This window comes from Lycorma delicatula, chromosome 5 (genome assembly GCF_047948215.1).
Source record: "Lycorma delicatula isolate Av1 chromosome 5, ASM4794821v1, whole genome shotgun sequence".
NCBI lineage: Eukaryota > Metazoa > Arthropoda > Insecta > Hemiptera > Fulgoridae > Lycorma > Lycorma delicatula.
The window spans coordinates 68,547,630-68,561,022 of NC_134459.1; the positions used below are offsets into that span (position 1 = coordinate 68,547,630).

At 28.2% G+C, this 13,393-nt stretch overlaps 1 protein-coding gene across 3 annotated transcripts in view; it reads right to left on the reverse strand.

Moving 5' to 3' along the window:
• Nucleotides 1–13,393, reverse strand: part of atl (atlastin GTPase) — a 147,262-nt gene that overhangs the window by 44,755 nt on the left and 89,114 nt on the right. For all 3 annotated transcript variants that reach the window (XM_075366384.1, XM_075366383.1, XM_075366385.1), the window contains 3 exons: nucleotides 4,243–4,466; nucleotides 3,082–3,240; nucleotides 113–268 (listed from right to left, as the gene is read on the reverse strand). In XM_075366384.1, the coding sequence (XP_075222499.1) occupies nucleotides 113–268; nucleotides 3,082–3,240; nucleotides 4,243–4,466 (539 nt within the window). The remainder of the gene's footprint in view (nucleotides 1–112; nucleotides 269–3,081; nucleotides 3,241–4,242; nucleotides 4,467–13,393) is intronic.

Consider the following 13,393-nt stretch of genomic DNA (forward strand, 5'->3'; position numbering starts at 1 on the left):
AAGTTTAACTAAACAACTTACTAAAATTAAATAGGTTTTATTTTAAAAAAGATTTTACAAAAATGGAGCACATATGTTCCATCCATTACTTTTATACAGAAAGCTTAATTACCTGAAGATGTTGTAAATCATCTTCTTGTATATTCTGTGATAAATTATAAATCTGAATAGAACTAATCATTGTACTAAGAGCAAAAACAGTAGCACAGTCCCTCACTGTACTTTCGCTATCAAATGTACCTTGGGTATCCAATAGTATCACAGCTACCTGAAAAATAAATTAGAATATAGTCATCACTAACTTTTTTTTTTTTTTTTACATTATTATGCTTTAAGTAAAATAACTGTTGCCGCCAGAACTATTAGTAAAATTTACTTGATAGGTGACATAATATAATAAAAGCGGACTATTTTGTATTATGGTAGTAATTACTTCCGTAATTCTTTCCTTTAAATGATTTAGGTTATATAATTTTGCAAGTTTACAATATTTTAATGAATCCTCTTAAAAAAAAAGAAAAAAAAACCTACACCAAAGGTTAGGTCTGGACTTTTTGGAGGCCAGGATATAAGGCTATCATATACATAGTAATAGTGTTATATTACTACATTAATATCTTGCTATCATCAGTCACAAGAGAAAATAGAAAATATTCTTTAAATAAAGAAGTACAATATCAGGATTATTGGTGCTGAAATCAAAGTAGCCTGACCTCCAAGGTGGAATATTTATGAAAAATTTGCTATAAAATGAGATATTATTTTTCCTTTTTAAATACTAACCAAATTCCACATCATTTTCTGACTGTTTGTGGATGAATTTTTCAGCCCATCATTTATCTTTATTTTTTAGGTTCTCAAATATTTGATATTTCTTATATTTGGAATATTCTTTATATTTGAATCTAAATCTGTCCATTAATTTTAAATCTTCAGTTTTCAATTCATTGTAAAAATAATTTATATTGAACAGATTCCATGTACAATTTTAAATCTTTTTATACTGCAATGTAATTGTCTTGCGTGTAATTTTTATATAATATTTTCTGGGATATAGTTTAATATTATTTAAAAATACATAATTTTCAAATCAATAAATTATTAAAACAAAAATTTCAATCTTTATTGTCTAATTCATTAACAGTATTACTCAATTTCCATCGGAGTGATGAAGCATCACTCTTTTAACAGTGAATTATCAGAAGAGTTAGAAATACTGTGGGTTTAAACTATGACAATAAATTATATGATCGCACATAATATTTAGAGCAATAGTTAAACAATTAACAAAATTAATAAAAACGTTATCTAAACATCTGTTTGGTATCTTACTTCATTGATATTATACAAAAAACCAAATATAAAAAAAAAAATTGTATAAAAGCTCTATCCCAGTTTATAAAACACGCATTCTATTTATAGAGTATTCAATGTGGTAAATAAAACAATCAATATCATAAATTGCCAACAGAAATCATCCCAATTACAGAAATTCCACATTCCTTCTCCATCAGATCATTTAAGTAATTTCAAAACTAACACTCCATTCTAATGCATCACTCCCTATACACATTAATACTTTAATAGAATGAAAGCAAAGTATAAATTTATCAGGAATAAAGAAATTAATAACACCAACTGAAAAACAGAGCTTAAAATTTGATAAATTAGTGTCGTAAGACCTTGCATTAAATCAGTTCTCATAGTCCTTGAAACTAAGAATGTCTTAAGTTATATACGACAACCTTATCAATATCTCAGTGAACTTAGAAAACTAAATATTTAAATAAGTACAAAATTTGCTTATCATATTTATTTTAATTATGTAAAATCTGAATTTAATAAAAGAAAATACCTTGATATTGACAAAGAAATAAGTTACTTACTGCTTAGTGCAATAAGTCCCAAAAAACCAAAGCAAACCTTTAACCAGTTCTATTCAAAATAGATTATTAATTGTTTTAAATGAGTTTTGCAATATAAAGTAATTTTAGTTACAACAATGAATAATTAATTACTCCTATTCCACTGCTGAAATAGACAGTTAAATAATTTTTCTTTAATCCTCCTTTTTAGTAGAGCACTACTTTATTAATAATGAATTTGATCTAGAAATTTCTGTCATTTATCAAAAACAAACCAACATATCTGGAGTGATTTTCAGATAAGATATTTATAATTTGGCTTCTCAAAGCCTCAACAAATATTTAATGTATTTTAAAAACCCACTAGATATAAATATAATGAATAAAAGATTTATTTTCTTTTATATAACTGACTCTCTATCTCCAACCTTTATTTTGTTTTATGAGCTCTATCATTTATAAAATTATTCAAGAATTTTCACTTTTCCATTGAATGCTTGCCTTTCCCAATTTAAGAGAAATAGGTGTACTCAACAAGTCTTATCACACATTAAATTAGTTAAAAATTTACTTCCTCTTTTAAAAGTTTGGTTACATCACCAAATATTTAACTTTCTGCTTTCATGTAAAAAGCCAACTTTCTTATCTTTCTAACAATCTTATCTATTTATTTTTGTTGTGGAATATTTCCTAAATATTGACTAACTTATTCCTAAGTGCTTTAATAATTGTGCAAAAGTTAGCGGCTGAATACCAGTAAAATCTCATTAATATTTTATAAGTAATCAGGAGAAACAGATACACATTTTTTGAACATGCTCATTTATCCTACATAAAATGATTTTATCCAACTACAAACCCTTAATTATAATAAATACTTAATCGCAAACTGTGAATGAAGTCTAGTAAAATTTCACGAGGCTTGGCCTCTGAGTAAAATTTTACAGTTTTTTATGAATCAATCATTGGCACTTCTTGTTTAAATGTTAAAATAGTGACCAATTGATGAAATATAGAAAATTGGTTTAGGATGATGTAAGTTTCAACTTGTCTGAGTATGTCATATGTCATAACAAGCATGTCATCACAGACGACAAGACAAAATTCTTGTTTATATTTCAACTACTCTTCTATTTGTTCACATATAAAGAGAAATAATGAAAAAGTACATAATCAGCAACCAAATATAATATGCTAACATAGGAATTACAAATACCTTCTCTCCATTTTTTAAAGTAGTTAGGAAGACTTCGGACCACATCAATATGCCAGTTGTGTCTCGTTCTGAACCTCCTCTCCATGAAAACCCAGTAAGTGGTGCATCTTCTGCACCAATCCAATCTACATTTGAGTTGCTTGTCTCATCTGGAGAGTACTACAAAAGACACAACATTTATATATATATATATATATATATATATATACACAATAAAAAAAATATACACTCTATTTCAAAGTACTAATCTGACAGATTATAGCTGATACTTACCTTTGAATACAACAATTAAAGCAGTTTACAATAAGTACTCCTCGTCAGTTGTTTATTGAAAAATGTTTCAATTTCAAAACTTGCAGGAACTTAGTTTCTATGTTTGAAAGATTGATGAATAATTATTATGAGTTATATCACTCATAACAGTATGACTTTTCATACAGTGCAGAACCATAGCATTGTATGCAGTCTGTATAAAGAAGTGTAAATGTTTAAGAAGTTTAACAACTTATTAAAACAATGAAAAATTTCATTTAATAATTCCATAGATTCTTTTTTAAATAATTCCGTTTCTGATTTAATTAAAAACAGTTATTAAAAGTTAATATAAATATAATTAATACCATTTTCTTTAAAATAAAAGAGTTGAAACTGAAAACTAAAATGAATCATGTAAGCTAAGCCTACATATCAAAATCATTACACTTTTTAGCATGTAAATGAAGAAAATAAAGGATTAAGACAAATTATCTTAGCTTCTTATCTGGTAACAATAAAGATCTATGAAATTGAAAATTCCATCATTAGATTATAATTCTTTACTTCTGTGAGCCACATCTAACCAGTCACCTTAATTAGATAGTTAATATCTCATTAAAGGATCCTTACTCTTATATTCTCATATCAATATTTACATGTAACCTAATAAATTAAACTACCCACTGGCACAACAGAAAGCAAAAGGGCAATTATAATTTGGATGTTATATAATATTTTGTAAATGACATTATTTTTCATTAAAATTATTGCATTTTTACTGAAATACTAAATTACAAACATATTCTCAAATGAACTCATAAAATTATATTCTGTTCTTTAAGAAAAAAAGGATAAATCTTAATATAAATTTATAAACACAAGAATTACATAATAAAAAAAACTCACGGTAGCTTTCATGTAACGAAGAAAGAAATCAAGAACAAAAGATTTGCCCTTGCGGAAGGCACCAGCAACTGACACAATAACAACATTTCGATCCTTGACATCAGGATGTAGAAGAACTCTTGATAAAGCTTCTTCATCTAACCCAAATTTGTGATCTGGTTGTGAGGTGACAATCTGTACAGCACCATCTGGCATCCCAATTTTATCATTTACATTAAATGTTTCTGAAATACATAAAAAAATTTGAATCGTTAAAAACATCTTTTGGAGTACATCACATAATAAAAAATTAAACAAATGAATGAAAACGCATAAATATTTTTTTTAGTAAATCAAATATAAAAATATATGCAAAATCTATTCCTTACTTTATAGAAATTCATGTTCAGCTACTACTACTACTGATATTAAAAGGAACTAGTTTGAATTTTTTATTCTGATTTATAGAATTAAAGAGGGGACATAAGTTAAAAGAATGCACATCTTTGATCTTGGAAGACAACTAAAAGAAAATTCTTTTTGGAAAATTATAATTGACATTTTTTTTTTAACTAACAAAATTTTGAAACAGCAATATTTTAATATATACATATATTAATTCTGCTTAATAATGTGCATAAGAGCCAAATTTCAGATCTTTTAGTTGAAAGTGGAAAAACCAATAAGGAAAATAAAATTTGTTAAGTGGATGGTAAGAAAGAATGATCACCCCACGGATTAAACACTGGAAGAGATGAACAACCCCATCAGAATAACTCAAGATTCTCTCCATGGAGCAGCTTGTTTTCTGATTTCCATTTTGTCTCCACTAACATGTTTAAAAATTAGTAGTTTTGTGCAAAGATTTTTATTTACAATTCTTTTTCACCTATGCAACTCAAAGTTTACTGATTTTACTGTGAATGAGTAATATAAACTTGTATCCACTGATACAATTTTCTGCTCTAAATATAGAAAAGGGCAATTAGAAGAAAGGTAAGAATGCAATTTTGCATGATAGAAATATGTGGAATAAGAAATAATGATGTTAGAAAGGGACAGTTTAAATAGATGAATCAAATATCACATTTAGGAAGTATTAACAAAATAAAACATGGAGACTAGAATTATGGTAAAAAAGGATTCAGGAAATACATTTGGGGGAAAAATAGCAACACAGAAGTAAATGATATAAAGAGGAAATTCTTTACAAACAGTAAACTGGGGACAAGAATATGGTTATTACTGATAAAGTTATTTAATTATCACGGAAACCTCTTTACTGAATTTGCTATGACACTATTTTTCCTTAATTTACATCTTTAATTCTTAAAACCTGCTTCTTAAGTAGAGCTTGTAAAACCAACAATTTCTAGGCATTGCAGCTTTGTTTAGTTAAAGAACTCAAGGAAAGGAATTCATTGTTACTCAAACAAAGCAAAATATTTTTGTGTTACTGTTCAAAAACATGAAAGGGCCACCTGGAAGTAGGGCTAGTTTAATAACTGATGTAAACAGTAGATTTTTTTGGGTGAAAAATTATTTTTTGTCGCCTGGACATGATATATTTGTTGTGATAAAAAAACATACATCACATTACATATCTAAATTAAAATCATAAAATTACCATCTGTTTTACAGCAAATGACACGACTAGGCTGAAACACATTACAGTAATTTAAATACTTGAATATAAATGAATGGCCCTATCAAATCAAAAAATATAAGATAGCAAAATTTCATTATTCCCTAAAATAGTTTGCATGTTAGCCCCTAGATGAAACTTGCGATGCAATGCCTCATAACAGATACAATCCATAAGGATGTGGTGTACTGTTAGTGTGCAGTCACAGTACGTACAAAGGGCTGCATCTGTTTGCATTATCAAATACCCGTAAGTGAGTCTGCTGTGCTCTATTTGTAAACAGCAGATAATAACCTCCTCTCGATGGTTATTTCTGCATGAGGAGCTCCATGGTGAAACAGTGTTCTTAACTGAAAAAAGTGTATTGTTCATGATATTCTTCCATTCACTTTGCAAACTCATCATGAACTACCCTCTTCAAGAGGCAGATAAGGTCGTTATAAGCAACGTAATTGATAAAAGTAGGCTGAAGATAAGCCTATTTTGTCGAACTATCTGCGCGTTCATTGTCTGAAATTCCTATATGGCTGGGGATCCAGCAGAGCTCACTCTTGTATTACGTCTAGACACTTGTGAAATGACAAAATGAGTCTCACAGACAACAGGGTGTCCAGAGTACACATCATTAATCACCACAGTATGTCTAAAAAGTTGCTGAACTAAACTTCTGTAGTCGATCAACATCTCCTGGACACATCTGTGGTAAAAAACTTTTGATACATCTGTAGTCAAATAGTGCCATCTCTCAGACAACCAAGGAACTATGTAGTACAATGTCTGATGAGTGTTTGTACAAAATTTCATCAAGTTTCGTCACTTGTCTCAAGTTATATTCGGCTGCGTATGCTGTGTTCATGTGCGAGCTCACGACATGGAATACAGAAGTGCGATAAAATTATGTGTTTGACTTCAAAAATCTTTCTTTGAAACTTATAAACTGTGAATTCTAAATTCTACTTGGAAGTAATAATAACGCCTGATGCATTGCATTCGTCAAATCCGGCCGGAGTACCGAAATCCGGGCAGTTGGACTCTCTTGCACAATGCCTCGGCACACATGGCAACAGTTCTAACAAGTTATTAGCCCGCAAATCAAATCACCGTCTTATTCCCCCCCGCCCTATTCACCCGACTTGGCTCCAGCAGACTATTTGTTGTTCCGAAAACTCAAGTTGAAGATGAAAGGCTGCTTTTTCAACGACATTCCAGTCATCCAAAGGGCTTGCACCGAGCAGTTGAAGGCAATCCCACAATGTGATTTCTCCAGACTTCAACAGGATCTACTGGCGCTGCAACAAGTGTATAACTTGAGAACAGTTCTATAAGGGCTGATGTGAGTAAATTCATTTATCTTTAAATCTGTATTTTTATTTAATTTAGTTGGGGAACTTTTCAGACATACACAGTATGTCTGATATTTTGGACTAATTATATGTAAAGCTTTATTAATGGCATACGTTCTGCAATGAATATACTGGTGATGCTGGGAAGGCCAAACATATATGTTCTGTTGCCAACTACAGTACCACAACCAACAGAATTAATGTTTCTAGAGCGGTCTGCATAAATTGTTAACATTAAGATTCATGCTATTTATAATATTATAAAATTCATTTTGTAAGATAACTGGATTTGTGTTCTTTTTATTATACTGACAAAGATCAAACAGTAAGCAGTGAAAGATCAGATTGTAAACAGTGGAAATATGGGAATACTTGACCTGAAATCTGAGAAATAATGAAAAAGATATATTATTTGATGGCTAGTTTTGAAAAACATAAGGAGGGCTTCCGTTATTACATTTGAATTAAAGAATGAATAAATAAATCAGTAACATCTATTATAATTTCTTAACTTTAGACAAATTTAGAAATGAATCTGGGTATTTATAGGGCAAAATTGTGATCAACACTTTAGGAGGTATGAGGATAGAAATTAAGATATTTCTAGTACACTCAAATTTATTTGATAATGGAGTCTTAGTTTGAAATTTAGTTAAAGAAATTATTATTTTGTGACTTCGGTGTTAGAGTTAGGGGATGGAGCTACCATAGAATGCTTAATTTGCAAGTTGAGAGGGTTACAAATTAAATCTAGAGTAGATGAGTGAAGTTTGGAAGAAGCCTACATCGAAGGCGATGTAAAGTTACACTGATGGGAACCCACCGGGTTGCTCTAGTGTTGAACACGTCTTTGCAAAGTCGAGAGTTCTTACGTTCAAATCCTAGTAAAGGTGGTTACCTTTACTAGGTAGGTAGGTGGATTTGGTGGTTAAGTAACCACCAAATCCGCACAAAAGTTTTATATGGATTTGAATACTAGATCGTGGATACCGGTGTTCTTTGGTGGTTGGGTATAAATTAACCACACATCTCAGACCTCACAACACATTTCGACCACACGTGGTTGACCTGAGACTATTCAAAACTGTTACACTTACACTCACAGATATCATCCTCATTCATCCTCTGAAGTAATACCTGACAGTGATTTCCAGAGGCTAAACAAGGTATAAAAAAGACAAAAATACAGTGATGGAAATGTCTGCTGAGGCATTTGCATTGGTGGCATCCTGACATAGACGAAACTGATGACTGTGATATGTAATCAGATTTAGAGGGTCTATAAGACGACTTCCAGTAAAGCCCATCAGGCATAGGAATGGGGGAGGCGGTGATGTGACAATCATAATCATCAAAAGGCGGGTGTCTTCCCCTACAGTAATGTACACAATAATATCTTTTTTTGTAGAAATTAAATTATTACTCTACAGGAATGGTATGTCATATTCATCTAACATATTAGCTTAATATAACATAAAGCTTAATCAATACATAACAGATGCCTTGTAAAAAAAAAATATATATATTAAAATTATCTTTTAATTGTAATGTGTTTTATAATATTTTTAAATATAAATATATATATATATATATATAAAAGTTAATTTAAAAATGAACTAGAAAAAAAACTTTTAATTATTCCTTAAATTTAAATTTTCAGAAGTTGGCACCAAATTAAAAACTACTACCAACATTTATTAGCCCTTAATTTGGGAATGACTGCAATAAGTTAAATTAAAAGAATAATCGAAAAGGTAGCATTTTTATACTTTTTAATGTCTTATAGTAAAGTAAGCTTTATTAGAAATTTTTATGTAAAGTGTTTTGTAGGCGAATAGGCCTACAAAAAACTGCCTATGTAAAAAAGTTTACGAATGGTTTCTATGATGAAAAACACCCATCTTGATAAAAATAAGAGAAATACAGAGACTGAACACGAGCTAAGGCTTATTCTTATACATGTTTTTTTTAATCTTAAATTTCAAGTACTTTTTTAATTTTTGAACAGAAATGCTTTGAATATCAGAATCAAATCAGCTTTCTACTGCTACACTACAACAATCCAGTAATAAGCAATGATAGTTATAAAAATATGCTACTATATGCTAACTGTATGCAGTGAAAACACCTCTTAAATTATTAACTTCCATGATCTATAGTACAGGATCTGATTATTAATTGAATTATGTGGTATACGCTTACTTCACATCTTATATTTTTAGGATTCTACCCATAAGAGACATTTTTTCAGATGTAACAGAATCAGGTGAAAGAGGATGCAATTTACTATCTTACTTACAATCCAAAACAATCATTTAATACTAACGAAACCTTTATATTTTTACATCTTATTTCCAAGCAGATACAACTGCTATCTTTAAAATGTTTACATTTATTAACTTTAGTTTAATGAAGAAATTCTAGTGATTTTCAAAAGAAATGACTAAAAACTTAATTTGTGTAAACATAATCAGATTTCTTTTTTAAGTTGATTCAAATGAATTTGAATATCTACCAGTGTTTGTTGTTTGGTGGGGTTCACGACCCCCACCAACCAACAAACTTTTTTGGGTAATATACAGAAGTGATTTGATTCCGGCAAGATAAGTTTGTTTACTATAATCAGGCAAAGAGCCTATTGTGAGGTGGTTAATAATAGTATAACAATTACGTTACAATATTTATATAACAAACTAATAATGAATTTATTAAGTCGGTTTGGCTATATTAAAGTTTTCATTAAATTGTGCATAGATGCAGTTTATTTAAAATTGGTTAATAAAATAAGAGAAAAACCAGTTTACAATAAAAACTCTAACTAAATATATCTGTCTATTTAAGTGACTTTTTTAAAACTGAATTTGTGATGGTTTTGATTAAATTGGACAGGAGGGAGGGTAATGAGTATTTTAACTTCAATGCTATATTATTTTAATTTAGTTAAGATTTATTTAAAGAAAGAATAACGGAAATTTATACTAAATTAATGGCTCACTTAGTATTATTAAATTACCAGAAGTAAATGATTAATTATCTTTTAATTAAGCGATCTACAACAAATTACACTAATAAGTAATATTTAATAATAAATTGTAGTACCAAGATATATTAATATAAATTAAAATTTAATTAAAACTGAAATTATTAAGAACTTTTAAAATTAAAAATTGCTTTTTAGAAAATTATGAAATGTAACGCTAAAAAAAAAGAAAAAGAAAAAAGTTATTTTTTTCCATCGATATATTTTATTATTCAAGAATCTTAATTTTCCGTTTTACATCTTGAAATATTAAAAAAGGAGAATTGAATTTATATCCAACTCATCTGATTTTCTCATTTTATTAACATCTAAGAAAATAAATTAAATATGGATATAAGGCAAATAATAAAAGATGAAGAAATTTGCAATTCTTAATTATCAGTCTTTCAGAGTTATGAAAAACTTTTTATACTCGCTACTAACATACAATTGCAATATCTTCTTCCATCATTACATTTAATGAATATCATCGTCTCTTATCATGTCTTCTTTCAGTAGGTTAATATTTAAATCAAATAAAAAAAAATGATAAGAAAAATAGTTTAACCATAAAATAAAATAATTAAAAAAACTTTTAAAATTATCCTCAATTAACTGGATGTTAAAACCTTTTTACATATTTGGTAATTAAATAATTTATAACTGGAGAATTTTCAACTGAATCTCTGTTGTGCTACGTGAAGAATTATTTAGCACTTCAATTAGTCTCATTTAACTTTTTTTATCTATTTATATTAAAGGCTAAAAATCTTCCTTTATTAATCAATATTTAAAAAAAATATATTAAATTATATTTTTGAGGTATTAGTTTAAAAAGATTATTATGCACTTCTATTCTAACAGAAGATGGTAGAGAGACTCTGTATAGCCTCATAAGGAAAAGAAATATAACGTGTAAAATATTCTATAGAGAATTGTACAGTCGAAATCAATATATTAAAATTTAATTTTTTTTGATAGCTGATAAATTCGCCGTATAAACTTTAAGAGCATGGTAATATGAGATGGAATTTGTGTAAGAATGCTATGCCTGACTGGATTTTAAACCCGGTAATTTCCATAAAAAAAAAAAAAAAAGGCCGAGATCTTTATCACTGCTTTCCCATGGAGGTAGACATTACTTCTTGAAGAAACATTAATGAGATAGTTTGAAAAAATACAGAATGGGGTTGGTATATGACTATTATAATCATTATACAACGACCAAATTGTTTTTAGATAAAAAGTTTATCTTACTTAAAACTTTTCTCAACAAATGTTAAAAAAGTGTTTCTTATAAAAAATATTTTTAACTTTATCTTTTTTTTAATGATATATTTTTTTTGTAGATAATATCCCAGTGAAACAATGACTTGAGTTAAAAATAGAAAACCGAAAAAACTACAGACTTTGGACAGTTCCCCGGTCTGCCCGTAATCATCCCTAGATAATGATATGAAGTTTCATATCCAAATGGAAAATTGCACTCAGTATTTAACTTCGGTGTAATCACTATTAATTGTTTAAATTTATATTTTTCCTAGTTCACAATTTGGGCTAATTTTTTAGGATGTAAATTCCTTGGATATTCAAAATATCATGGAAGTATGAAGTTGTAATAGAATGCAGATGGTCTTGTTAAAGATTATAAAATTTTTGATTATTTAGCTAATATTAACATGAAATTAGTATTTCCATATTGATAATAAGTGCGAAAATAATTCTTTAAAAATTGGTATTAATAATTTCAAGTCGTGTTTATGAAATTTAGAAATTTACCATTAATCTGTCACTGTTTTTTAATTGAATCTGATTTTATTGAAAAGTATGACAATTTTTTCTCCAAATCAAATTAACAAATATGAATAAAATAAAGTTAATAAAATGTTAAAGATCAGAGACTTATAGAGTACACATGTCTTTACTGCAATCGTATTACTTCAGAATTTTAAATTACCAAAAAATCTAGTTTATACTTATAGGATTGTTCTTTGAACCTGAAAAAATTTAATTTTATGGTTAAGAGAAATCCTACATGGAAAACCCCTACAAAAAAAAAATTATGATATAATACTTTAAAAATTTCTTTTTGACAGTACTGTTGAAAAAATTATTGAATTATAATTAATACAAATATAATTATAATGATAATGTAATATATTGATATATTGTAAATTTAAGGATCAAAATGAGAAATTATGACTATTCATTACAAGAGTGCATATAAGGGGTACTAGGAAATTTTTATATAAAATTTAATAATTTATACTTTATTTAATTAATGAATTCTTTATTTCCTTCAACGTAAAACAAAAGTTCTGACTCTGATCTAAAACATTTCTGTAGGTAACTACTATGCAGGTTTAAGATTTTATTAGCAAGTGTTTACATTAAAGGAAGCAAATGTTTAACAGTACAAAAATAACCGTTAATGGAGACAATCTCAGAAAAAAAAGAAAAAAGATAGACTAACTAATATAGAATTAACCATTTTCTTGGCTCTATCCCCAATCACGTATGTGGAATAAACCTAAATACAATGGTAGAGTAGCTAAGCAACTCCTATTAGTGAGCTTACCAGTACTTTGATTAAATAATCAGAAGTTTCTGTAAATGCATTTTGCAAGTGCTCATACACCAATAAAAAAAGTCTGATATGAACACCACATGACTTCCTTGTATGCCTATTAAATTACATATATACATTTTTTGCTGCACTTCATTTAAACTTATTTCATTTTCTAGTGAAATATGATCCTCCAATTCTTTAATAACGTGGACAGTAACACAATTACATTATGATGGACGTGGTGTCCATCATAATGTGATGCAATGTGGTATTGCATCACATTTTTTATGGTGTTCATATCAGTATTTTATATTAGTTTATAAATTAATTTTGTTTCATGTACCTCAAGTAGATATGCGATGTAAGTGAGAACGTGTCAGATCCGTAACCATGCACACATCGATTTGAATCCGACTTTATATACATATATTTTTTTTAATTTAAATATATTGATTTATTAATAATTATTAACCTCTCTATTGTAAAAATTTTTGAATTAGAATGAAAAGTGACATAACATTTTATTTCACTATTGATTTTTTCATAATTTTTTTTTTAATATTATTATTGAATTTCTATTTATTGCTAATTTTTTT